General features: G+C 40.0%; 2 protein-coding genes across 6 annotated transcripts; both read right to left on the reverse strand.

The window, feature by feature from the left end:
• Positions 1-1516: 1516 nt before the first annotated feature.
• On the reverse strand, positions 1517-14018 carry LOC129363194 (troponin T, slow skeletal muscle-like). Of its 5 annotated transcripts, none has more exons than XM_055035133.1 (15): positions 13917-14018; positions 9955-9982; positions 9850-9863; positions 9691-9765; positions 9531-9548; positions 6621-6641; positions 5691-5712; positions 5525-5585; positions 4939-5055; positions 4765-4842; positions 3967-4080; positions 3770-3879; positions 2668-2758; positions 1811-1851; positions 1517-1726 (listed from the first exon to the last, which is right to left on the reverse strand). In XM_055035133.1, exons 2-15 carry the CDS (start codon positions 9978-9980, stop codon positions 1681-1683), a joined length of 834 nt encoding a protein of 277 aa, XP_054891108.1. In that variant the 5' UTR covers positions 9981-9982; positions 13917-14018; the 3' UTR covers positions 1517-1680. The 5 variants fall into 5 exon arrangements, with proteins under 5 accessions (XP_054891108.1, XP_054891107.1, XP_054891110.1 ...); XM_055035132.1 differs by lacking the exon at positions 6621-6641 and adding an exon at positions 7032-7052; XM_055035135.1 differs by lacking the exon at positions 6621-6641 and having other exon boundaries at positions 13917-14017.
• Positions 14019-16106: 2088 nt separating this feature from the next.
• pih1d1 (PIH1 domain containing 1) lies at positions 16107-25494 on the reverse strand. The gene is made up of 11 exons (XM_055035131.1): positions 25415-25494; positions 22871-22967; positions 22114-22171; positions 20464-20652; positions 19588-19649; positions 19423-19504; positions 19248-19344; positions 18826-18852; positions 18663-18741; positions 16385-16528; positions 16107-16228 (listed from the first exon to the last, which is right to left on the reverse strand). Exons 2-11 carry the CDS (start codon positions 22946-22948, stop codon positions 16196-16198), a joined length of 849 nt encoding a protein of 282 aa, XP_054891106.1. The 5' UTR covers positions 22949-22967; positions 25415-25494; the 3' UTR covers positions 16107-16195.
• Between the last annotated feature and the right edge of the window lie 1585 nt (positions 25495-27079).

Below are 27079 nucleotides of genomic sequence, written 5' to 3' on the forward strand. Positions count from 1 at the left end.
TAAACAAAGCAATATATCTTCAACACAGGGGACCACAATGTCTTTGAAATGAGTTGCAGCCTGCGGTTCGGGTTGTTTAATTGTAATTTATTCATTAAAAAAACAATAACAGCATGAAAAACAAATCAGACCAACAGAGTACTTGTTAACTGCATTTTAAAGAGACAATTTAGTTCTAACTTCACTTTTCTTAAACCTTTTCTCATTTTCTCAGCCTTTAGTCACAAGCGTCAGTGTATTTTATTGCTGTTTCAACAGTGATGTGAAAGTTGGCTTTCTTGAAGAGAGCTGGCTTTTTCAGCTGCCAAATGGCTCTGATTGTATCCAATGGCCACCAAACTTTACACTTGGCACAAAGCAGGCAGACAAATATGGCCAAACCCGGACCGTCCATCGGATTTTCAGATGGAGGAGCGTGATTCGTCACTCCAGAGAAGGCGCCTCCACTGGCCCAGATCCAGTGACTGTGTGATTCACTCCACTGGGTTTGGCTGCAGCTGCTTCACATACATGGTCTGTAAGAGCCAAGAGATCTAAATGAACATTACTGATGTGCAGGAGCTCACAGCTGTGACACTTTGGGTGGTGGGTGTGTCGTAGATGGGCGTGAGTGTCACTTAAGTATATTTGAGAGCCATACGAACTCTGTTTTGTTATGTAGGAGAAACGGGTGCGCCGGTGGAGGGTCATAATTTCTGTTGACCGTGATGAATGCCGTTTGTTGTTGATATTGTAGATTTGGCCTGGTCAGCATGTGTGGGTTAAGATCTGAAGCAGTGCAGTTTGATCTGTGGAATAAATTGATGATGTCAACAAAGAAAGTGGCTTGGAAGTTATTAAAGCAGGCGTCTGACAGCCTCAACTTCACCGAGTTAACCCTGCGCGACTCTCTACGTCATCGTAAGTTACCGCACGAATATGGTCTGTTACAAAGGCAGCGATTCTCACGTTTGTGTAATGATTCAATCAAACTTTGATTTTCTTGTTTTGTTTCCAATGGACAGTATTACTATGTATTTTCCAGGCATACAGTCATATTTTATAGCACAGTCAAGTAACTTGTCACCTCCAGTTGTTAGAAAATGCTGTACACATATCAAACGTGACTTCAAGAAATTTGACTTTATAATTTAACGCTTTGAAATTTGACCTCTGTCTCTTTAAAAACTCCTGCTGTTTCTGACGCCCCGCCTTCAGGAATTCATCGCAACATGGTTCCTTTATTAACCCTTCAGCAACATTTTATTTTATTTTTTACTAGAGTTTCACTGTAATGAGTTCAGCAGGCATGCCGTCCCACCAGGTGATTGCTAATTGCTGCTGGCTAGTCTGAAGGAGCTGAAGTGAAGCTCTGTAAAGCTTGGAAATGAGGTAACAGGCCAAAGCAAAAAAAAAATAAAAATAAAATAAATATAGATATATATATGAGTAACTACAGAATTCCTGCAATTCAGTTTATTTTCAAATTCTTTTATTTGTCCCAAAGACGCTGAAGAAAATCCCACGTCCTCCTAAATGTAGCGCATGTACTTTTATTTCAGCCAAATAACATCAAGTGACAACTCAAAGAAACCCAGGAGCGCTATGAAGAGTCCAATTGAAAAAAAAAAAAGAATGTGTTCTTTTGCTGATGCGTCTTTAAATCTTGTTGCTCCCATCTTTGTTTTTGCGTTTGCGGCTTTACTTCCAGCGACCGCCCACCTTCCCCTTGCCGTGGCCCTTTTTGCTGTGGGAGAAAAGACGGACAGGAAGAGAGGAATGAGGAGCCGGGAGGAGACAGTCAGATGTGTCGGATTTTGCACCTACTTACAATTTCTGAGCATGTTGGATTCTGTTCAGTAACACAGTAATCTGTGGGAGCCAAAGAAAAGAGTTCTTGGCATGAGCAGATTATTTATTAGAGTTTAATTAAAGTTTAAGACGTATTCATCACCCTTAAGCTTTTTCGCCTTTTTCTTTTTTTGCCAAGCTAAAACCACAAACGTAATAAAATGCTTTTGTCATTAGATTGTTTCGCTTATAACAATAACATTTTTCAAATAATCCGCCATAACCTGTACTGATGCAGTCTAGTGCTTTTTCATCAACATAATGGAATTATTGAATTAAAACAAGCTCCTATATCTCTCATGAAAAGTTACTTGCGAGTTATCTTTGTCATATTTCATGTGCACGAAGACAGTTGCACTAAAAGCGAAACCAAAAACACTTGGCAAGATGTTGTGTTGGTCTTCATGTTGCTGTTTAATTCACTAAAGCCCTGTGATGAACCGCTGAGTCCTTCTCACAGCAGCTGGATTGATGCAGGAATGAAATAACAAACAGGCGCCTCACAGCTGCTCAAAGAAAATATCCCAAAAATATAGAAGAAATTCAGAAACTGTAGAGCTCCTGCTGAATACATTCATAAATACACAGCAAAAAAAAAAAATGTTTTGAATTGATATACATGGTCCACAGTAATGCATATCAAGCAGCAGCTATGCATGACTGAGTGGAGCCCTTTACCTTAAACCCATCTGGGTAGGTAAATATCGTGCTTCTAAAGTACGTTTACAGTTTAATTCTAATTTGTGTGATTAAAACGGATCGGTGGGCTCAATCAGCTGAGCCCTCCTTCCTCCCGCTTCGCCACAGAGAGGCGGCGAAGCGGGTGGTAAAGCCCACCTCATATCTCTGGTGCTTCATTTGCTCCATGAAGTCGAACTTCTCGGACTCCAGCTGATGGATCCGGTTCCACATCTCCTGGGCCCGGTTTCTGAGAAGCACAGAGAATTCAGAGCCGGTCTGTGTGCTATAAAGTTTTACTAGTGCCTGACTCTTTAACGAGTTTGGCCGGGTCAGAGTGAAGTCCTTTGAGTGACAAGAAGAATGCTATGAAACTCTTAAGCCAAAGGACAAACAATGGAGCGCAGAAATAATGAGAGCCTTGACTACAGGGTTAGTTTTCATTTCATATCTGATCTACGTTTATGAAAAGTGAATGCATTAATAACACTGGGTTACAAGAAGTTGTCTATGTTTTTTTTAAAACTGAACTAAGACTATCTTTTTTAATCCAAAAATGCCATCCATGTTTCTCAATCAGGTCAGGTTTTCATTCTGACTTGATTTAGAGAAATACAATGTTCTGACTAAACTGATGACATTTTTGTGAAAACATACATGTGTGCAAATTACTGCAAACGTTTCTAAATTTGTATAGCCAAGATTTGATTTTTATTTTATTTTTTACCAATTTTTAAAGCCCTGAAGGGACGGATTCATGTCAGAGTTTCCCTCAGTGTATTATAAGCCTGGCGGGCCACCAAGCTTTACTTGTGTCCTCACCAGGCTGAGCGTTGCTTATATGTTTAAGTCATTTTTAAAATGTTGGCAATTTTTAATGCTATTGTTGGTGTTACCTTTCAATAACACATGGTTATCAAGTGATGTTTTCAAATTTCCTGTCAACTTTGAACATTTTTTAACTCAAAAACTCAACGGGCTGCTGGTTGAATGACTGCACTTCCTTAAGTTGCCTGGGACAGAACCTTGCATGTGAAAAGATTGGTATTGTAAGAATTTATTAATATTTCAAAAGTTTGTTCACGGGTTTTATCAGAACACTACCGGCCCTTTAAGAGTGTCCATGGTTTGGCCCAAAAGTAAACTGCTCTAATGCGCTTCAGACAGTGGTACAGCTGTGTGAAGTGCTGTATCACTAACATAAAAACACACAGTTGCACAGGATTACTAGCTGACCGCGATACATCTGGAAGGGACTCACCTCAGGCCGTCCTCCCTCATGTTGTCGATGCCTAGAGGCTGCCGTCTGTCGGCCAGCGTCTTCCTCTTGATCTCCCTGCCCGTCAGGCGCTTGCTCTTCCTCGACTCGGCCTGGATCGGGGTCAGACAGCACATGGTCATCCTCCGCTTTTCCTACTTTTCACCATCGGCCCTCGATGAAAACACCAGGCAACTGACTTTGGCCAGGAAACCTCCAAAGTTGGCTCCCATGCCAGACAGCACTTTCTTCTTCTTCAGGTCGTCGTCTGCCTTCTTTTTGGCCTCCTCTTCCTCTTTTCTGTGACGTTCTTCCTGCGAAGTGGAATGGATGAGGGATCAAGACAAAATATCATGTTTGCTTTTCAATGCGTTGTTGCAGCATAGCAGATGTAAATGCCTTGCATAGGTTGATGAAGTACCTCCAACAGATGTACAGGGTTTCCCATGGGGTAGTATAAGCCTGGCGGGCCGTCAGGCTTATACTACCACCAGGCATAGCATTGTTCATATTTTAATTTGTTCTTAATAATTACCTTTGTAAAAGACTTTATATTTGACTGTTAATCTTCCGGTCTCCTAATAACGCATAGCTATTTTCAAATTTTCTGTCAACTTTAAAAAATGTTTCAGTCAAAAACATGGCTGCCAGCTGGAGGACCGCCCTGGCGCCCTGAGCATCAGGCTTGGTAAGTTTTCTGAGGGAAACCCAGGATGTGAAAGTATGCATACTCCTCTGACCTTGTCACATTTTGTCACTTGAATGTTTTATATGACAGAATCAAATCGGAACTGTAAAGTAAAAGATTTCTACATGATTCTGAGCATTTCTTGTGAGATATGTTTACGGTTATGATGCTGCAAATGCGAAAAAGTGGTATGGATACTTCTACAAGAACTCTACATATGAGGTATAAACTGTAAGTGGCGAGTAAACTTATGATTTCATATAATGAACAGGTGTGGAATACGGTTTTATGAAGGAAGGCGGGTCTTTACTGCAATCCTGTTCTGTCGGTCCTTCTCCTTCTCGGTTCTGACCCTCTGGATCTCGGCCCTCTCGGCTCGACGGTGCTCCTGGAGGGAAAACATTTGCCCATTCATTTCATCCCACTCGCGCTCCAAACCAGCTTTGAGACTTGACTGGCCGCACGAGTCTTAAGGTGATCTCACAATCCGGTCCTTGAGCCCAATGAGTTCCTCCTCGTCCTTCTTCCTCTGCTCGAAGTGAGCATCGATCAGGGTGTGCAGCTCCAGTAAGTCCTTCTCCATTCGCTTTCTGTGGATGTCCTGATAAATTGATGGAGGAAACAGTTGAGAGACGCCTGGCGGTCAATCGTTCGACGTCTAGAGACGACCGACGAGAAAGACCAGAACCAACTGTGAGTGGACTGAGTAGCTGATCCAAGATCAACCTGGGTGATTATTACTGAGCTAGAACCAAACCAACAGCTTACCTTAATGTTGCTAAAGCATTTTGTCCAATGATGGGACTGGACTGGAGTTGAATGGATTTTAATATTTAGTAACATGAACTGATAGTATTGTTACAAAAAACGTAACAAGACGATGGGCTCCGCTCCGTTTCCCTGTGTCACTCATCGCCTCCACATTCACCACAACCCCCACATTTACACCACCATAGAAACTGATGAAAGCAGGATTTAACTCTCCGTCTGGTCCCAATCAGTGCATTCTTCTAAGCTGCAACGTTAGTCTTGAACATGCCACCTCTGTTGCAATCATCTTCTTAACTTACGTCAAAATCCACTCGTTCTCCCTCAGGAATCTTTGGAGGAGCAAGTTGGGGCACAAGAGGCCTTTGAAACGGGAAAAGACGAAAAAACCAGGGCTTAGAGAAAGAAAGTGGAGGAAACCATAAAAAGACAGATGAAGCTTTGTGAGTTTAGTGCTACACAACCTACTTTGGCTTGGGGCGCTCTTCTTCTGCAGAGAAAAATGCAGAAAATAAACAAATTTAGAGTTTATCCCTGAGGCGAAAGAAAGGATTGTGAAACGGTGAAAAGGATGGCTCATATTTTGAAAAGGGCAGCAGATGAGGTGTTCAGAAAAGAATGTTGTCTTTAGAAATTACAGCAAAACAAGAATCAAAAGACTTACTTATTAAACACACTCGACAAAGAACTGCCAATCAGGAAAAAGATTTGGATCGTGACTGCTCATTTTATTAGAAACACACAATGGCCGAGCAGGAAGTGTTGAGAGTATTGCATCAAGGTCCAAGATGCAGAACCTAATAATAATAGTAATAATTTAGAATGATGTTCATTATAGGTGGATGCGTGTAAATCTAATAGAAAACGCCACAAGGTTCTTTCTAAACACTAAGCAATTTTCATTCATCTTGGTGGTGACATTTCGGTCAATATGAGTGAAGCTTGCACACAGTTGGGTGATCCATCTGGACAATGACCCCAAACATACATCAGAACTAGTTTTCGGAGATCCTTGAAAGGGAATGAGGTCAACCCAGTGGAAAATGTGCAGGGTGTGAATAAAAGCCGAGTCTGTGCCCGGAGATCGACGAATGGAGTTGGCCGTTTTTGCCAGGATGCAACATGCAACATAAAGGCACTGTTAGAAGATCTGTGTTAAATTGAGACGTCAGTGAAGTTCATCCTGAAGAAAGGACAGTCCAAACAAAATCACTGAAGGCCTCAAAAGAGAGCAACAGCTATTCTAATGACCTGACCAGAACTTCACCTTTACCTTTAATCAAGGTCAACTCCAACAGTCCGATGTGAAGAAGTGAATCATATTGGACTTATAAAAGCCAATGTTTTGTTTTTTTATGTTTAAAAAAATAGTTATTTCCACATTTGTTTTGCTCTCACCTTCCTCCTGGACATCTTGGTCTGATGGAGCCGCATGTGTGAGACGCACAGATGGCAGCAAAGCAACAAATGAATCGTTGATATGGGTCAAAGGTGAACATGAGATCAATGACAAAAAGAGACTATTTCAGAGATGGTGACAGAAAATGGATAAACGTAAGAAATGAATGTGAAACAATGTGATGACAGAGTCATAAATATCAATAAAAACAAAACAAAGAGGATAAAAACAGACATATATATATATATATATATATATATATATTATATATATATATATATATATATATATATATGTATAGTTCATCCTGAAGAAAGGACAGTCCAAACAAATTCTAATTCTTATAAAAGCCAATGTTTTGTTTTTTTATGTTTAAAAAATAGTTATTTCCACATTTGTTTTGCTCTCACCTTCCTCCTGGACATCTTGGTCTGATGGAGCCGCATGTGTGAGACGCACAGATGGCAGCAAAGCAACAAATGAATCGTTGATATGGGTCAAAGGTGAACATGAGATCAATGACAAAAAGAGACTATTTCAGAGATGGTGACAGAAAATGGATAAACGTAAGAAATGAATGTGAAACAATGTGATGACAGAGTCATCACATTCATCACATTATATGTATATATATAATGTGACATTCATCACATATATATATATATATATATATATATATATATATTATATATATATATATATATATATATATATATATATTATATATATATATATATATATATATTATATATATATATATATATATATATATATACACAGTCATATGAAAAAGTTTGGGCACCCCCATTAATCTTAATTATTTTTATTTCTAAATATTTGGGTGTTTGCAACAGCTATTTCAGTTTGATATATCTAATAACTGATGTACACAGTTATATTTCAGTACTGAAATGAGGTTTATTGTACTAATAGAAAATGGATAAAAACAAAATTTGACAGGTGCAATAATTTGGGTACCCTTATCATTTAATTGATTTGAATACTAGAACTACTTTTCACTGACTTACTGAAACACAAAATTGTTTTGGCAACCTCATTAAGCTTTGAACTTCATAGCCAGGTGTATCCAATCATGAGAAAAGGTATTTAAGGTGGCCGATTGCAAGTTGTTCTCCAGTCTGGATCTCCTATGAAGAGTGGCATCATGGGCACATCAAAACAACTCTCAAATGATCTGAAAACAAAGATTGTAACACAGTTGTTTAGGGGAAGGATACAAAATGTTACCTCAGAGATTTAAACTGTCAGTTTCCACTGTGAGGAACGTAGTAAGGAAATGGAAGACCACAGGGACAGTACATGTTAAAGCCATTCTGTGGCAGGCCAAGATAAATATCAGAGAGGCAGAGAAGAAGAATGGTGAGAACTGTGAAGGACAACCCACAGACCACCTCCAAAGACCTGCAGCATCATCTTGCTGCAGATGGTGTCACTGTGCATCGTTCAACAATTCAGCGCACCTTGCACAAAGAGAAGCTGTATAGGAGAGTGATGCGACGGAAGCCTTTTCTGCAAGCACGCCACAAACAGAGTCGCTTGAGGTCTGCAAAAGCACATTTGGACAAGCCAGCTTCATTTTGGAATAAGATCCTGTGGACTGATGAAACAAAGATTGAGTTGTTTGGTCATAAAAAAAGGCGTTATGCATGGCAGCAAAAAAATAGCGTTCCAAGAAAAACACTTGCTACCCACTGTGAAATTTGGTGGAGGTTCCATCATGCTTTGGGGCTGTGTGGCCAATGCCGGTACTGGGAATATTGTTAAAGTTGAGGGTCGCATGGATTCGACTCAATATCAACAGATTCTTGAGACTAATGTTCAAGAATCAGTTATGAAGTTGAAGCTACGCCGGGGATGGATATTTCAGCAAGACAATGATCCAAAACACGGCTCCAAATCTACTCAGGCATTCATGCAGAGGAACAATTACAATGTTCTGGAACGGCCATCCCAATCCCCAGACCTGAATAACATTGAACATCTGTGGGATGATTTGAAGCGGGCTGTCCATGCTCGGCGACCATCAAACTTAACTGAACTGGAATTGTTTTGCAAAGAAGAATGGTCAAAAATCCCTTCATCCAGGATCCAGGATCTCATTAGAAGCTACCAAAAGCGACTAGAGGCTGTTATTGTTGCAAAAGGAGGATCTACTAAATATTAATGTCGCTTTTCTGTTGAGGTGCCCATATTTTTGCATCTGTCAAATTTATGTTTATGTGTACTGCACATTTTCTTTTAGTCCAATAAACCTCATTTCAATATTGAAATGTTACTGTGTCCATAAGTTATTGGTTATATCAAACTGAAATAGTTATTGCAAACATCCAAATATTTAGAGATAAAAATAATTTAGATTAATAGGGGTGCCCAAATTTTTTCATATGACTGTATATATATATATATTATATATATATATATATATATATATATATATATATATATATATATATATATATATATATAATTTCAACACACATACATTCTAACACACATAAAAGTTTATCACATATGATTCACAGTACATACAATGCAGTGCAGCGCAAATGTGTGAAAATGTAACTGTATAATTTTTAAAGGTACAAATTTTTCCCAAATGGAAAACATCTCCTGTTATGAACTTTGCAGTAAAATCTCTTCACCAGCAATTGTAAAGTTGAAGGAAAATGAGGGTTTCATTAGGGATCTCATGACCCTGATTAGAGCCCTTTTTACCACCACAAACTTCAGCAACTTTGTGGTGGTAAAAAAAGGTCAAGGTGCTTGACAGTGTTTACTAAAATCTGGGATAAAACCTCAGTCTCAAAGTGTCTAGTTAAAGTATTTCAGTTGCATCTGGTTCTATATATTTTGACGACGTTTGTGTTGTCAGAGGAGATTTGTCGTACCTTGGTACTCGTGCTGTTCTAATGGCCCGGACCAACACAGTGACACCCAATCAGAAAGCAGGAAAGATGTGAACGCATTAATAAACAAAAAACTAACAGCATAACATCTCATCAATGTGCAGCTACAAACCGCACAATTCTTTCTTAATTTTAACCATACCTCCTCCATCCTCCTCAGCCTGTTCAGCTTCCTCCTCCTCTTCCTCAGGCTCCGCCTCCTGGTCCTCCTCAACTTCTAGTGAGACGCAAAACAACAGAGTTCAGAGAGTTAACCATCTGGAGGGAAAGCAGCGAGAAACGTGTCGGTCCTGGGACTTACCCACCGCCTGATCCCTGCAGAGACATCAAATGACAAAAGAGTTTGGAAACACGTTGAATGTCAACATTGAAATAAATCAGGATTAATTAGAGAAACTCCACTCACTCGTATTCCTCTTCAGCGTCCGACATGGCTGGAAATAAAAACAGACATCTGAGAATGGCTTCCTTTCTCGAATCTGAACGAAACAAACTGCCTTTTATTTCAGACCCCCCCCCCCCACACACACGCACACACACCTGTGAAACATTCACCAAAACTCCAGTAACTGCCCAATGAGTTCTACCTCTCCCCTCATTATGTAGGAATGAATGTGGTTATGTTTCTATACACAGAGGTCAATGTTGATCAAATCATCTAAAAACAGTGGCCTGTTCTCAATGTTCACTGTGACGGTGCATTAGGGTCATTCTAGGTAGAAATAAGGAAGGGGAAAGTAAATTTCCACCAAAGAAAAACCCCCTGAGAAGTGTTAAGATTAATTTCAGAGATTTTCCAGGACAAAACGTTTGCGAGCAAATAAACTCAGAAAGTTTGAGATGAGCCTCAAAAAAGCCTTGAAATTCTCAAAGTTGAAAATTTGTGAAAGAAAAATCTCAGAGATTTTGAGAACAGTACATGTTTCCTACAAAAACCTGGGGAAATTTCTCTGAGCTTTTCAAGTTGAAAATGTTCAACTTTTGGGAATTTTCTGACTTTTGGAGATCTGAAATTTTTGTTTAAAAAAAAACAACAAAAAGAAGCAAACAAAAAAAACCTGACAATAATCTCAAAATTTCTACTCACAAATTTTTAACTCTTTGAACTCAGAAATTTCACAGATATTCTAGAAAATTTGGGAAATTCAAAACCTTTGGTGGTTTCTCAGATTTTAGAATCATAGAACATTTTTATCATCTGTTCAAATTTTTATACCTGGCATCAATACATCCGCTTTACGGTTTTCTATATGGTTTTTAATTTGCAAATTCAACCTTTTCACTCAGAACCCCGGTGGTGTTCCCCCGGTCCCAGTGTTTGGCACGGTGCTTTTATTAGGATTTCCTGTCACAGACAAACAGATTCTGTCTCCTGCAATGATGGCAGGTTTCTGTTGAATATATCAGTTCAAGATGGAAATTTGTGGTTCTAAAGTAACAGAAATGTGACAATGTCTAAATGAAACACAACCTAGAAAGGCCACATCCATTAAAAAAAGACAAAAACACAGAAACAGTAAGTGCACTTCATTATATCAATGCCGCTGCTATGTGCAAAATAAAGCTGTGGTAACATAATACTGCCTACTGTCTGTCAGCTCAGAAGCAGGAGTGAGTCATCCTCGCTATTTTTTACATTATCCTGTGGCTAACCACTTTGGAGGAAACACACAAACACACACACTGACAGATTTGGCTTTAAATTGTCCATCCGAGCTGCCACTGTCCCGACATAGACCCTGACGCAGACGGACGGTTTCCCAGGACGCGGCCTGCTGACACCTTCCTGGCAGGGCAGCGTGGGAGATTGATGAGGTGTCAACAGGTGAGAATGTAACAGAGGGGTCAAACACATAGAGACCATAAACGATTGTGTTTCTGTCACTTCCCTGCCCCACACATCTACACACACACACACACACACACACACACACACACACACACACACACACACACACACACACACACACACACAGGTTAATCTAGCCCAGCTTTGGCTCTCCACATCACTGGCTTTCTGTCAGTCTGGTTCTAAGTGGGTTGATGTGTTTTAAATCGGTTACCAAGAAACGAGTTCTGCTCAAACAATCTGGACTTTCTCTTGCCAGATTTGAAAAAATGGGGGTAAATTTTCAATTTCATTAAATTAAAACTGATTCTTCTGTGTTCACCCTTTTGCTGACAAACGGAGAATCTATAACCTCTGACTTTTAGTAGAAGTCAGAGGTTCATCTTACACCACAATAAACCTAGAGGAGGACGACTCATCATGTCAAATAATATGCTTATTTCTCTAATAATTCGATTTTAGACTTTATTTAACTTCTGTTGCACTCCTCAGGGGTTTGTGTTCAGGCAGAACTCAGGGGCAGCCATGTGATGGCAGCGTAAATCAAAGATCAGACTGAAGCTTCGCTGACAGCTCTGCTCCGTCTCTGTTGCGACAGCCATCATGCCTGATCAAACAGCCTGGAGTCGCTCTGCTGTCAGTGAGTCTGAGCTGCTCATGTGCTGCTACTGATCTGCTGTCAGTCTGACCACTGAGGAATGGAGCCCCGTAAAGAAAGCTCTTCCAGGAACAATGAGCTTCACTTGTTGAAAGTCGCTGCTTGTGCTGATGTTGAGCTAACCCATGCTATTTCTATGAGCTTGTTATTTCTCCCCTTGTACCTCGAGTTTCATTTCATTTCTTTTTCGTGGAAATAAAACAGCCCCGAAGGGCAAAACTGTGTTTGTTTGTTCCGACGTTGGAAGAACACAAAAGATTTGCGAACTGTGTCTGAGCAATAATCCTGCGTAGTGAAAAAAGTTCAAGCATAAAGAAGGTTTGCCATGTCAACAAACATTTGGAGGAAGGTTGTTTTGTCGGCTGAGACCAATGTGTCCAATTGCGGCCTTCGTGAAAAAGACACCGTGGCGACAGCGTTGGGCTTCGGCAAGACATTGAATGGATTCTCTCCCCAACATGAATCCATTCATAGTGGCAGGGTGTGAGAAACGTCTGGAAAGGTGAATGAGAGGTGCGCATTTTGACGCCTCTGTAGAAACAACTGGAAGCCACCCGGGGTGTGTCTGGAGGGGAATAGGGGTGAAAAAACAAAACGGGGGATCTGGGGGTAGCGTCATGTTCCGAAGCCTCAGTGGTCAAGGACAAACGTTTGTGTGGGTATAAATGTCCGGCAGCACGCATCTAAAATCTATGTACAGAACGAAGACACAGGATCATACAAACATTAATGCAATATTTAACTCTCCAGAAGCCAGCCGGGTTCCGGGTAATGCAAAGGCTGCTGGGAAATGTGACTGATAAACAGAGTATCTTTTCAAAGATTAAAAAGTGACTTCAGTGGACCGAAGCTGCCTGGCAGTGAGGACGTCAGCTGACGTTCAGCTGTTGCTATGGGGGGCGGGGCCAAGCGCCAGCTGGAGGGAGGAAACTCGACACTGTTGGAGGGGAAGCTGATCCAAACAAGTATCTGATCAGGTCGGACATTTCAGCCGGATGGGTGTTGGGGTTCGTAGCGGGGTGTCCGAAGTGCAGCCAAAGCCGAGCAAATAAACTACTCCATTTCACCAATTGACTTGAATTCCTCCAGTCACTAGGTGACTAGTGGTTGGCATGGTAGCATCGAACTGGTTCATCACGTTGGTCACATCAGTTTTAGGTGATGGAGTTCGACTAACATCTAAACTGTGGGCTTGTCTTGTTCTAATACAACCTGGCAAGACTCAGTGTTTGTTTTTTTAACTTCTTTTCCACTCCTGCCTGCTTCAGGGATTAAACACCAAATTTAGAGTTGTAGAAAAACATCTACTGCCATGCCACTAAAACCTCCTTTTTCTCTTTACAATTAATTACTGCCAAACATCCCTCCCTCCCTCTTTCCCAGAGACAGAAAATAATGATCTGTTTTCATCAATAGAAAAAAGAAGGTTCAGCATTTCTGTCTTTATGCTGAATTTTCTTCAGTCCGAAGACAAAATTTGTTACCATGACCTTTTTTTTTTGTTTGTAGTTGGCTTTTGTTGCGTTAAGACTTTTTGAATTTGTCTTTGTCTTGTGGTAAAAGTTTGATTTGAAAACGACAGCTTTGAATTGAATGATGGAAAAGAAAAACACTGGCAGTTCAACTTCTAATTGGTACATTGAACATCCAAGAGTCAGTGAGTTAAAATGGAGATTTTTATATTATATATATATTTTTTTCTGATCCTAATAAAATTACAGTCTAGAGAAACAGTGTATTAGTGACTAATAGACACAAAACAATACAGTGTTTGATGCTTTAGTAAGATGAGTGGAAACCATTTTCATTGGAGCTGCATTAGATCACAGAAGCTGTTAGATGGACTTAGAGATGGACATACCTGGAAGACAAGGCGGTAGCAGCACACACAGGAGACACACAGATGTACGGGGACGCACAGTACGTCCAAAGCACAAAGACGGACAGATTTTATACCAAGAGGTGGAGCGATATATATGTGTGTGTATATGCAACAGACTGAATAACAATGCGTGCATGCAGGCTGTGGAATTACTGTGGGACTGAGCATACAATACAGGAATAACTGAGTCTGCACACACACACACACACACACACACACACACACACACACACACACACACACACACACACGCACGCCTGCGTGTGTGTGTGGTCAGGGCTGGGGGCCATGGGCGGATTAAGCAGAGGCAGAAAGACGAGCACCTCGGAGGATTAGGGAGAACACAGGGATGACCTCACTGGACAAATGGAGGGGTGCCACAGGGCAGGTGGAGAGGGGGATGAAAGGAACAGAGTGGGGTTGAGGGGGGTGATGGATGGAGAGAGGGAAAGAGGGAGGGAGGGATGTTTGGCAATAATTAAAGAGAAAAAGGAGGTTTTAGTGGCATGGCAGTAAATGTTTTTCTACAACTCTAAATTTGGTGTTTAATCCCTGAAGCAGGCAGGAGTGGAAAAGAAGTTGAAAATAAAAATAAAAAAAATAATTTGATGTCATCACTCATGTTTTTAGACCCTTAGAAAAACAAATCCACATATATATATAGTGGCATTTTAGAAAATAGCTTCTTTTAATCCAGTAGTCTCAAACTGCAGTCCTCTGCATCCTTTAAATCACACATGTCAAACTGGAGGCGCGTGGGCCAAATCAGGGCCGCCATAGCTTTTTATGTGGTCCTCTAGAGTCTAGACTTCAAGGGAACTCACATTTCATATCAATCAAATTCATGCAGTCATTTTAGCAGTTTGTGAACAGGGTTCATCGATACGTTCTGGCACAACCGGCCCTTTAAGAGCACTTATCACCTTGTTTTGGCCCATAACAAAAATGAGTCTGACACCCCTGCTTTAAATGATGATCCTGCAGGGCTGAACAAAATGGATAAATTGCATCACTAACTTTGCAGTCAACAGCTGCGTCTCCAATGATCATATAATAGCATAATTTCACATTTTGAAAATACATTTGTATAATAGAAAGAAGCCAATTCATAACAAACTTGTTTTAAAAAAAACATTTTGGCACTATGAACATAGTTTTGCGCACATTTGTAATTGTACAGAGCTCTGCTAACGAAGCAGAGAAACATCTGAAGGTTGCAGGAGTTCGACTTCACGGCTTTAATCGGTTGTATAATCTGTGGGAAATTTTGGTCATCTACATTACGTTAAAGTTTATTTTATTCATTTCTACCAATCCAGCCAAGCAATCTCATCACACACGTGAGAAAAGTTGTGGCTGGGTTAGGGTCAACCCAGCCACAGACAGAAATAGAAGTGTGACTCGTTTGTCTATTTACTTCCTCCATAATATTACACCACTTATAGCCCAGTAAATATTTAACGGGCTACAAAAGCCCATGAAAATAGGTTTCAGTCAGTTTTTTCCCCCTTTATTTTTTTCTTTTGTGTTGGCTGCTTCTGAATGTAGAGAATTCACAGCCAGGTTTGTAAAGCGACTCTTCTTTGTTCTCTACAGCCGTAATATTTTGGGGGTATTTATGAAATATAAGTGCTTCTCTGTTATCTCGAGGCGTCAGACAAAGTTCCACAGTTGGTGTAACTTACTGTATGGGCAAAGCCATAGAGAGCCTCTAATGTTTATAGACAGATAAGTGGAAGTGTGAAAAGTAACTACATAAAAACTGAAACAATGCTGTCAAGTAATCATGATTAATAGGCCTGGATATTTGACAGAATTGGGCATTAATCATGTATGATTGTCGGTTCCATAACCTCAGCAAAATGAGCAAAAATAACCTTTTGCTACTAAATTGTTGCATAAATGACATGTGAGCTCAACAACAAAGATTTATTCTTCTTAATCTGTCAGTTGGCCAAGCGAAGCGGCTCTGTCAACCATTTCCGCCTGCAGATGTCACCTGTCCGCTATGATTAACAGCATACCACAAACACACAAGCATAAAGGTTCCGCTCTGCATTTTGTCTGTGTTGAAACACAAAACAAACAAACAAAAAAAAAATTGAAATTAATTGCGCTAACGTTTTTAAGGCGTTAATTAGTACGGGTCCTAATAAAATTAGAAACAGATTTCACTTTTAACAAGAAAAACCTTTAATTTTCATAGCACTTTTTATTTTTTTATAGAAAAACATAAATAAGATTCTTCAGCATGGGGATCATGAGCCCACTGGCATGGTGACGGTGAGAATCTGTAAGAAACAACAGAAACAGTAAATGTTTCACACTGCAAAGCATAAAGGATAAAGCTGCATATCTTGTGAATGTAAGGAGCCAAGTTTACGGATGCAGTTTTGGAAACCAAAGAAGAGACGGCTCTCCTTTCCCACCTGGTTAGTTCTGTGTACCTGTGTGGTCTTGTTATATTGCGCCACACTGTTCTGCTGGTCAACCAAGAACGGGTGGAAGATGTCGAGGTGGTAGAGCGACGGTCGCGCCGTCAACACTAGCCGGTCTTCTCCGACGTCCAGAACCAGAGAGCGAGATGATGACTGCAGAGAACAAACCCAGTCCTCTACAGCATCAAGGTATTTTGGCATGAGACACATTTTCCTTTTTAATATCTGACAAAATAAAGCATTTTTTAAAATCCTGCAGTATGTAACCAAGAGACGGGTCTTAAGTGTTCTCAATCACCCTGTGGCTATCTGCCACATTGCACCTAGAAGTCCCTGTTGTGAATGCCAAGGATAGCATGGACACCTAATGACAGAATATTTTCATTGGAACTTCATGCGGTGACCCACACAAAGTAACACAGATTGCTTGTTCTCAAGAAAACCCAAAAAGGCGCCATAGCCAACGCCTGCTCTGCGTCAGTTGACGCCGACTCTGTTCCTCATTGACCTCGAGTCCATAACAGCCTCATTTAATTTTCCAACTCGACTGCAGATGCTGCGGTGAAACCAGCAGCACCAGCTGCTGGGCGTTAGATCAAGATGAAGCAAATCATCTTGATGAAGATGATAATTTCATACATTCCAACACACACCACGACATGTGTTCTGTCGTACCAGGTGCTGCTGCTCTGGCTGCCAAAGTCATGTGTCAAAGAAATATTCCAATTAAATCTCTTTAAATAAGCAGGTTGTTATCAATGACTTATCGCAATGACTTAAACATGTCAGTACAGACGATAGATAATTACGTAAACTGAAATGACTTTCAACTGTGTTACTTTTGCAAGGTTGTCGGATGTCGTGACTGAACACACTGAACCGTTCGGCAGGTACGGCGGTGAGCGCCTCATTCTGAGTGTCAGCAGCAGGTTATACTCCATGTAGAGCGGCAAATAATAAAAGCAAGTCAAGCATGTCGTGTCATGTAATGTTGGTTTGCTCTTTAGTAATGAAAGTCTAGCAACAATAACACTTAAACCATCGGATTCAGGCTACAGTTTGTTTTAGTTTGACATTTTAGGTGTTGAGAAAGTCATGACATTTCACAGAAATGGCAGCCAATTTTTTTCTGCATCACAAAACACATAAAAGTATCAAAACACCAAAGTATCAAACCGAAAAAAAAACACACATAAAAACACTGAAAGCATTACATCAATTACTTAGGGTACATTATTTAATGACTCAACTGGTTTTAAAACCCACTGGCTTTAAAATATTGCTTAAGTTTATGTATGTAACCATCCCTTACAAATGCGGTGAGGCTGTTATGGACTCGAGGTTTACTTAGAGGCAGAATTATGAATTTTCTAGGCACATAGTGTCATTTTAGAGCACTATCAAGTAACTGTGTTTCCGTCAGTCATCATAAAATGCTCTATGTATAAAATATAAACTGAAAAAAATTTGACTTTGTGATTAAACTTCTTGTAATTGAACCTCTGTCTCTTTAAAAACTCCTGCTCTTTCTGAAACCTGAGGAAGTCATCACAACACGGCTCCTCTATTAACCCTTCAACAACAATTTCACCTGCGATGTACTGAGAAGTGGCTCCTATACGGAGCTCAGGAGATCCACAGTTCCACCAGGTGTTTGCTAATTGCTGCTGGCTAGTCTGAAGGAGCTGAGTGGAGGACTCCGGGCTACTTGTCAGACTGAAGCTTGGAAACTGCAGCCCTGAGGAGGAGCTGCACCTTGAAGGCGGAGCTAGATCCACTCAGGCGTTTTGCCACAGGACATTAAGTTATGCATGAAAGAATCAAGGCAACACTCCAGGTCTGTTTTTGGTGAGGGAAAAACATTACAGCATGATGTAAAGCTCACAAAAAGTACATTTTCCATGAAACTGTTCCTTTAAATTAGCAATCTGCTGTGTATTTGCTGACTTTTTTATTTAAATTTTTTGTGAAAACTACCTCAAGATGATGTGTTGCAAATTGTGAAACTGGAACAGGTTAATCTGGTAGAAAATAAACACATGAAGAAAATAAAAAAAAGACGATTTGCTGTGTTTGTTTCACTCCAAGCAAGCATTTATCCCCCAATCCCTTCCCCAATGGTCCTGTCATGAAGTTTAAACACTAAACAAGCTGCCAGAAATCTCCCACCCAGTGTTTTGGAACTTCCCGGACTGATTAGTCAAAATAATTGCTTGGGTGAGATCTCATCATTTTCACTTTCTATAATTTGTTAATTTGGTCCGTAAGGGCCAAATACACTGCTTACCACTCCAGGGAGCTTTATCTCTGCAATGAGGTACTCTGGGGGTCCACTAGGGGGCTCCACCAACAGCAAGCATTCTGGTCTGAGCACAGAGAAGATCCACACATCCATGTCACCAACGCTATTTTAATGTAGCATAAAAGGCAGAGAGTAAGAGCTGTCTCACCTTTTAACACACGCTGGGGCATTTTCCCTGAGGGCAGACAGAGATTCATCCTTCAGTCATGATTTACACTATTTCAACGTAAAATTAAAGATTTCATTGTTTAAATATGTAGTTCCATTACTTCTAAGGTTGCCTCATGCCAAGAACAAGCATAAACTGCAGCTAAAGGACAAATAAGAGACTTGCACAGTACATTAGAATGCTGCCACATTCAAACTTCAATGTGTTTCACAAAGATTTCAAGTGACGAAAAGAGAGAGGCTAAGTCTGCTGCAATAAACCTATTAATCACATGACAAATAAAAACAAGCTCAACAGTTTCCATTTGCATGATGGCTTATTTTGCTCATGTCTCTCTGTTTCTACCAAAAACTGGATGACAGGGCACTGCAAGCGTTCAGAGTTGAAACAAAGCAACATACTGAGGCTGCAGCTCCTGGATCACCGGCCTGCTCTTTGTCCGGATGTTCTGCTCACTGACAGAGCCAAGGAATTTTCTGTTCTTCAGCACTTTCCAGTCTGCACAAACACATACCAAATTGTGTCTCAACTTGGTCTAATGTTATTACAGAGACAAACACACGAGCACAGACTCACCTCTGTTTAGCTCTAGACTGTATTTGTTCTCCAGGCCCTCCACAGACACCAAGATAACAAACTGCTGGAACAGAGGATCCTTCTGCAAGACACCGTCACACACATCACTTTCTTTACCATGCTGTAAAGCACCAAACATGTTAAATGTGCCATCTGACAAGTCACCTGACTCTTCTGGAAGAAGTCCTGGTTGATGACGACGTCATAGGCTGTGCAACCTTGAGAGTCTGTAAGACAGCAGCAGATATGTGGCTATATAATGGAATGCAGCTGCTCAGAATCTGAGCAGCTGCATTCCATTCATCCACAGTTCATCCACATGTAACTGAGTCTTCTTTATTTTTATCATCTGTAAGACATATTTCTTCTTAGTATTAGATGTCCCAACAAATCTGGTCTTCAACCATATAATCTTACCTTTTATCTGAAAACAGCGTCTGTCTGTATTATTGCTCGAAAAGTCTTGCTATACAGACTTATTTCTCTGTATTTACTTTAGATTCTTAGTTTATTCTTGCATTTTGTCCTTCATTCATTTCCATTTACTTTTTTTGTCATTAGTGTTATCCTCTCCTGGTTTTGTTTTGTTTCTTTCCTGTTGCTGGATTCATGTTATTGTTTGTATTGTAATCTTCACTCATCACCTGCTGCGTCGCCTCTTCATCATGTGTTTCATATCATATTCATTTTTCAAAAAGATGCACAGTGAGGGTATTGTGATTTTAGTGATTGCATGTGAGCGATATTCCGCTGTCCTTATATGGAAGCGTGCAGCATCCAGTAAAATCCAACATGTTTACTATAAGTTGCTGCTTTGACATGATTACAGCACTGTCAAAACGTGTACAAAAATTCTCAATAAAACATAAAATATTTGGAAATCAGACACCGCCCACATTTATAAAGCAATAAAGAGAAAGGTTAGCTCAGAATGTCACTATTTTGACAAACCAAACCTTTTAACTGATTTACAGATCACATCCAAACCTCCATATTTCTGTCATCTAAAGAAATCTGTAGACTTTGGCTTTTGCTACATACTGTTATCAGTTTCTGCATGCGGCTCGCCAAGGCTCATCGGAACTCTGTAGCCGCTGGGATCCTCCGACTGGAGCAGCTGCACAAGCTCCTCTCTGGAGAGCTCCGGCGGGGGTGGGACAGAGGTCGACTGGCAGATATTTATGAAAACCTTCTGCTTATCGGGCTCCGAGAACGTCTTCACACACAGTCCTGGGTGGAGGAAAGAGAGGAAATGGGGGGAAAAAACATACTAAAGAGGAGAAAGCGGAAGGAAACTACAAAGTTAACAAGCTTCGGATAAATAAAAAAAAATATGTCTCCCAGTTGTTTCGTATGTGAGGGGGAAAGTCCAGACTAATTGGGTGAAAATGCTAGCATTACAAAATATTATATTGCTCTCTTCCAGTTTACACCCAGTAAGTCTCAATATGATTCAAGATACAAAGTTATGAAAACCTAAACCCTCCCAATGACGTCAGAACTGTAGACCCGCAGCTGTTCAGAATAATCATGTACAAGCAATGTTCTACCGTATATCGACTTCCAACAACAACTTTGTTGAGAGAGTTTGGAACACTGGGCGCTTTTCCACCTAACACAAAATTGTCACATTTTTTCCATTTTCAGCTGGTATGGTTCACTTCCACACTGCACTGTGTCAAACCAGACACAGTGCAATTCACCTATGGGGGCGCTTCACCACAAACCCCTGAAGGACACAACAGGGAAACCTTTGGATCAATTGAGAGCAACTTTCTTCTTCACAAAATGTAAACAAAAATGGAGTGGCGTCAGACTTTAGCGATTGTAGAATTTCCCTTCTGACTTTGGCAAAAGATCACGAGTCGTTCCTTCTGTTAGGGAGTTTGTTTTGGCTGTATCTATACAGTTGAAGATGATGTAGTCCACTTTCTGCTTTTGGAGAGGTCTACTGTCACGCATTCGAACTGCATCAGAGTTCACTTCAACAGAACAGAAACCCAGGTTTATAGGAAAACCGATGTTCGCTTTTTTTGGTCCACATCAGAGTTCGTCTACGAAATTGTCACGCCTGGCTCAACAGGGATGACAAAAATGGGAGACAGATTAATTTCATACAAAAATATGGCTCTGGTGCATAAGGCTCAGAATACGGTTCAATTGGGGGCCAACCCATCTGCCTGCTTCCTGAAAAGAAGAAAAAAAAAAGCTTAGTGCAGAGGAGGGGAACGTCACGGCATTAACGCCTCCGCAAACAAACCAGACTTTCTAAACAAATTAAGGAGACTTTGAGTATGAAACTCTCCTTGAGTCTGAGAATGAACAGAGCTGTGTGAATGCCACCTAAATTACACTCCATTGTTTGCTCTCTTTTGTCCTTTAGTCTTCCACTGCAGTGTTTCATCAGTTTAAGGTGTGGACTTTAGCTGGAGAAGTCAGGTACACGTTTCTTTCTGTTTCAGACATTTCAATGTTGATTGTTCTTGTCCTTTTGGATGACCCAAGATTTAAATGATGGACAGAATTTCTTAAATGAATCATCACAATTGTAGAATTTCCACCTTTCCACCTCCATTCTTGACAGTAGTGATCAGGGATTTCGGTATTGCTTGCTCTGCTTTGTTCCACACTTGGCATGTTCCCATAATGATTTATGTTTATTATAGGACCTTTATGTTTCAAAATGCTTACCTGGTTGAGGCCGGATTAGTGTGGACTCTGGAGTTTCTGTCTGCAGCTTCCCCATCGTCTACACAAACAACAGTTATTTTATGTTTGGACAAGTAATTTAATCTTTTCTTTTGCTCCCTTCTCCAATTGCATGTGCCTCAACACATGTTGCTTACGCAGAACATTAAACTATTTTTTTTAACTGCTTTCTATATTTTGTTCTCGTTGTGAATTAAGCTATATAACCTTGTAAATAAAACGGCAAAGAATTTCTTCTTAATGCCCGTGTGCAAAACACTTATGGTATGTAAATATGCTTGTAAGCTTGTATTTATTTTGCTTGACATCCTATAAGGATGTGGTATAAAAATGGGTTGCTTTTCATACCAGAAGTTGTCCTTCCACTCAACCTTCAAGTTTAAACAACCAGTCTCTTTAGCGATGACCTTCAGTCACCTTGTGGAGGTTGTTTATAACCGTCCTTTGGTTTTAGTTATCTTGTAGCCACAAATAAAGGCTCAATCTATTTCACTCTCTACTGATCAATCATCAAAATAAGAACTTCAGATTCTGAAATGAAACTTTTCCACAATATTCTAATTTTCTGAGAGCTACCTGTACAATATATTTCTACTTTGTCTAAGTCTCTTATAAAATCCAAATGAAATACCTTGAGATCTACCACTGAAACATCAAAACATATGACAGTTTCACAATTCTTGTACAGTGAGTACTAACGGCAAACCAGACGTGATGAAATGAGGGAAATGATGATGACCTGGAGCAGCAGCTGCTGGTACAGTTCCTCTTGTTGCTGTGACTCCAGCTCAGAGTTGAGGAGCGACGAGTCAGTCATCCTCGGTTTGAGCTCAACGCTGTCAAAGTGAAAATACAAACACGATGAATTCCTCACATAAATATTACACCCATCCAGCTGTGGTAGTTAAGACTGTCATAAATGTGGAAGCTTGATAAATGCTTTACATTAAGTGTGATAGAGATACAGATTCATGTGAATGGGGCAGGCACAGTTTTACAGACTGTATGTAAAACTACAAAAGAGCTACAAAAGAAATTCACATTTCATGGGATGTTTTTGCAAGCAGGGATAAAGGTTCAGTGTAATGTAATGAACTCTTAATCTCGATCTTTAGTTACAGAGTATGAAACTAAAAGAAGCAAACAAAGGAGGTTCTACTTCACAATAATGCCCATATTTGTGTTGTTTTCTTCCTGTTAATTTAGCTCATGTTTGTCACCTGTGTTTCCTGATCAGTTACTGTCTCGCGTGGTGTTCGAGTTCGAGTCATGCCTCTGTCTGGTATGGGATTCTTGTGTGTCTTAAGCCTGCAGTTTGGTGAATGTCTCATGTCATGTCTTTGTGAAATAAATCTTCATTATGCCCCGCCGCTGTTTGCATTTTGGTTCTCCCACGTCTCCACCTTCACCAGTCCTGACACTTCCTCGCCGTTTGTTCTTAAGTGAACATCTGCGCTCTAGCCATCTTGGGCGGTCTGATCAAAAGAGTCCAGTTCTAAACATACACAGAAACCCAAAATGTACGGAGCACAATCAAATCCAATCTAGCAAACCTCATTAAAGGAAGGTGTCAGACAATCGTGGATCCACTCGTGGGAAACTGAGCGAAAGCCGAGGCATCTCAGGTCGCTAAGACTAAAAGTCATAAACAGTTTCCCTAAAGCAAACAGCTAACAGGATGTTTTGAAATCTCTAAACGAGTCGATAAACTAAGAGCTTGCTGCAACCCGCTCATCCAGCTTTCTGTGGTTACAGACTTTTTTCTCCACTTTAAAACACATTTTTAAATCTATGCCTTCCACACGAATAACCTAAAAAAGCAGATGATGGTATGAATAGAAGACACACGTAATTTCATCAAACACTCAAACACACATTTGATCTGAAATGGATGTAAAAGTTTTATGTCTGCAGGAAGTTATGGGTAGAATAAAAACAGAATCACAAGCGGTGGTGTAAAATCTGTTTAAAAAGCCCTCTCTGCCTGAAGCACAAACAGGACTAAAAAGATGTGTGGAAGAAAACAGACCACCTTCAAGGATGAAGCTTTTCAGTGCGACAACATGCGCTCAATACATACAAAGTCATTCACAAACAGCAGAGAGGTTTTTTTTCTTTAATCTCCTCTGGCAGTTCAAAAAGCCATTGTCTCCAGACTAAAGGTAAATATGACAGTGCCAGACATTGTTCTTTGCCTCAAACCAGAAGCCTCTTGAATTTTTGTCACATCATCTCACCTCTCTCACGTGAACACAAACTGTACTGTTGTGTTGCAGAAAGAAATTTTAGTCTGCTAGCAAAACTCAAGACACTTGCTGCAAACCTCTGCTCTCCTTGGTGTGCCGGGGAAAACATGCAAAGTGCTAATTAATACATTTGTACGAGGGGTGATTTGCTTCCAAACAGCCAGGCTCAGATTTGTAGCGAAGACCAGCTTCTGACAACCTGACACCCAATGTTCTGAGCTACGGCACAGCAGACGGAGGTGAGGATATGGGGAGAGACATAAAGATGAAGGATGGAGGTATGGAACAGAAAAAGAAAGTCATGTAAGGAGGAGGTGTGGGTGAAAGGCAGGATTCTTGCTCAATGTATTACTGTTCTTATAGATCACAGAGGCAGAGTCACAGTCTTATTGCAGCTTGACCTTGTGTGTAGTCATTCTCACCCAAGAGTGAGATACACACCAAAAAATCTAAAATTCAACACTTTCCCTCAGTCTGTCTCCGTCCCTCCGTGCTGTCTTTCCAGACCACATGTACAGGAATGTCTCCCAGTCTGTTCTCGTTTTCTCTGATTCTTCTGGTTCTGAATATTTGGTTGCCATGAATGTTATCCCAATGAATTCCTCATGTAAATCCATCCAGCAGCTGTTAAGAATGTCATACGTGGAAGCTTAATAAATATTTCACAATAAGAGGTATGTGACGTAAGCATTTTAGGGAATTAAAAAGCTTTTTTTTTTTTTTGAAAGAAATAATAGGGGAATAGAGACACCAAACACAGACATTAGCTTATTAGTGACCATTATACTATTATATTAAAAAGTAATATTTAATGTAACCACAAATATGCATTACAGACTCTTTACGAACGATAAATGTTTATTAATTTTATTATTAACAATCACGTAACACGCAAATTAGCCTAGCTTGAGCTCATTAGCCCACGAACCGAATAACTTCCGGTTGTCTTTGGCGGCTGTTCAACTCTCTGAAGGGTGTCCTTTGTGTTTTTAAATCTTTTAGTACGTCTCGACATGCTTAAAAAAAGCTGTGCTTACTGTTTTGAATCGTCCGGTGCAGCAGCAGAAGGCACGCTGTGGTTTCTTCCTTGTAGCAACAACCTTTTCCGCTGCGAGCATTTCAGAATAAAAGCATCCGAAATATGTCCAGAGGCGCAACGGAACCGCAGCTTCGCGGTGAAACACGTCTCACTCAGGGGGACCAGGCGGAGCCCCAACACTTATTGACAGAAATTGGTATCTTCTAACACTTAAAAGATACCAATTTTAGTCCATTACGTGCGACATCAAATAACAGCTGTCTTTGAATGCCCTTGTCTGTTTTAGTTATAAGGTTAAGTTTGAGTAAAAAAAAAAAAAAAAGTCGGCTAATAAAAGAAAAACGCATATTTAACACCTAAAATGATCTATTTAGGGTTTAAATGTTATCGAATAGCTCATATAAACAAAAACACACAAAAAAGTATCCATCTGCATCAGCAGGACAGATGGCAGTCATTACTTCTGACTAATTACTTCCAGAAGTCACTCCACCCTATGATTTCAAAGCAAGTCTGATCAAATTAAAATCCTTTAATTGAAAGTCTCTGTAAATTATCCATTCAGTTTATGGCTCTGTTGAAAGAATGCAACTATCAGGAAAATACACTGTCTTCCACAGCAAAAAGAGAAAGTAAAAGAAAATGTATTTTTTACACTATTGTTGAATCATGAGCAAATGTCCAAACACTTTATTGATCCCAAAATAAGAGTTATGAGCTATTTAAATTAAAGCACCAGGGTTTATTTAGAAAAATATTCAGATTTTACTTTGTGGTTTTAAAAGGTCTACATTGAAGACAATGAGAAATAAAGGCGGTTTTCTGGGGTTTTTTCTGTCAAAGACAGACTTGTCTGATGGTTTTTCTCTCTCCTCTCGTTCTACAAAAACTGGATGACAAAAGTCTTCAGTCTGGTGCTTTGATTTCATCTAGTCCCCTTTTTTGAAGGACAATTTTGTTTAATTCACTTTATATTTGTTGTTTTGTTTATTTATTTTTGGAAATTTAAAATGTTGTCCAGGTGCATTTAAAGTTTGTTGATCTTTGAGAATATGTTCTTGCATTATTTTTGCCATTACGACTTGAAAATGGTCCCAAAAATGATCATTTATTGCAATTACTTCTGGGACAATTTATCTGCCAGCTAAATTTGTCATTGTGGCAGGCCTCATTTTTGTTTGTGTCAAAGCAACTCATATCTATTTGTCTTTTAATATGGTTCTGAATTACAAATAGTCCTAAAATAATGATGAAACACACAATACTTGTAGAAAAGAACAACTTGGTTTTTGAAGTCCATGTGTTTGGCATCGTTGGGAAAGCTAAGAGTTCATACTTTCAGAGACTGTAAACAGCTCAAAACCAGAATTGACTTGTTTATTGGTTTTGTCATGGCCAGCCACATTTACAAAACACCATCGTTCTTCTTAGTAAAGACACAACCATTTTCATTTGTGCTTTTGCAGGGGCAATTTTAAACCTGGTGGTTTCTCAGTGTTGGTGAAAATCATGAACTTGTTTCTTCAAAATTGTAGTTAGTAATGCCAAGGAAAGATGAAAAATGCCACAAAACTAATAATGTGTTTTCTCAACTCCATGAAAATCAGAGTGTCTCTGAGGAGACTGAATAGTTTATTGTCCAAAGAAACCCACTTAGAGAAAA

Source organism: Poeciliopsis prolifica, unplaced genomic scaffold (genome assembly GCF_027474105.1).
Source record: "Poeciliopsis prolifica strain line A6 unplaced genomic scaffold, Auburn_PproV2 SCAFFOLD010, whole genome shotgun sequence".
Lineage (NCBI taxonomy): Eukaryota > Metazoa > Chordata > Actinopteri > Cyprinodontiformes > Poeciliidae > Poeciliopsis > Poeciliopsis prolifica.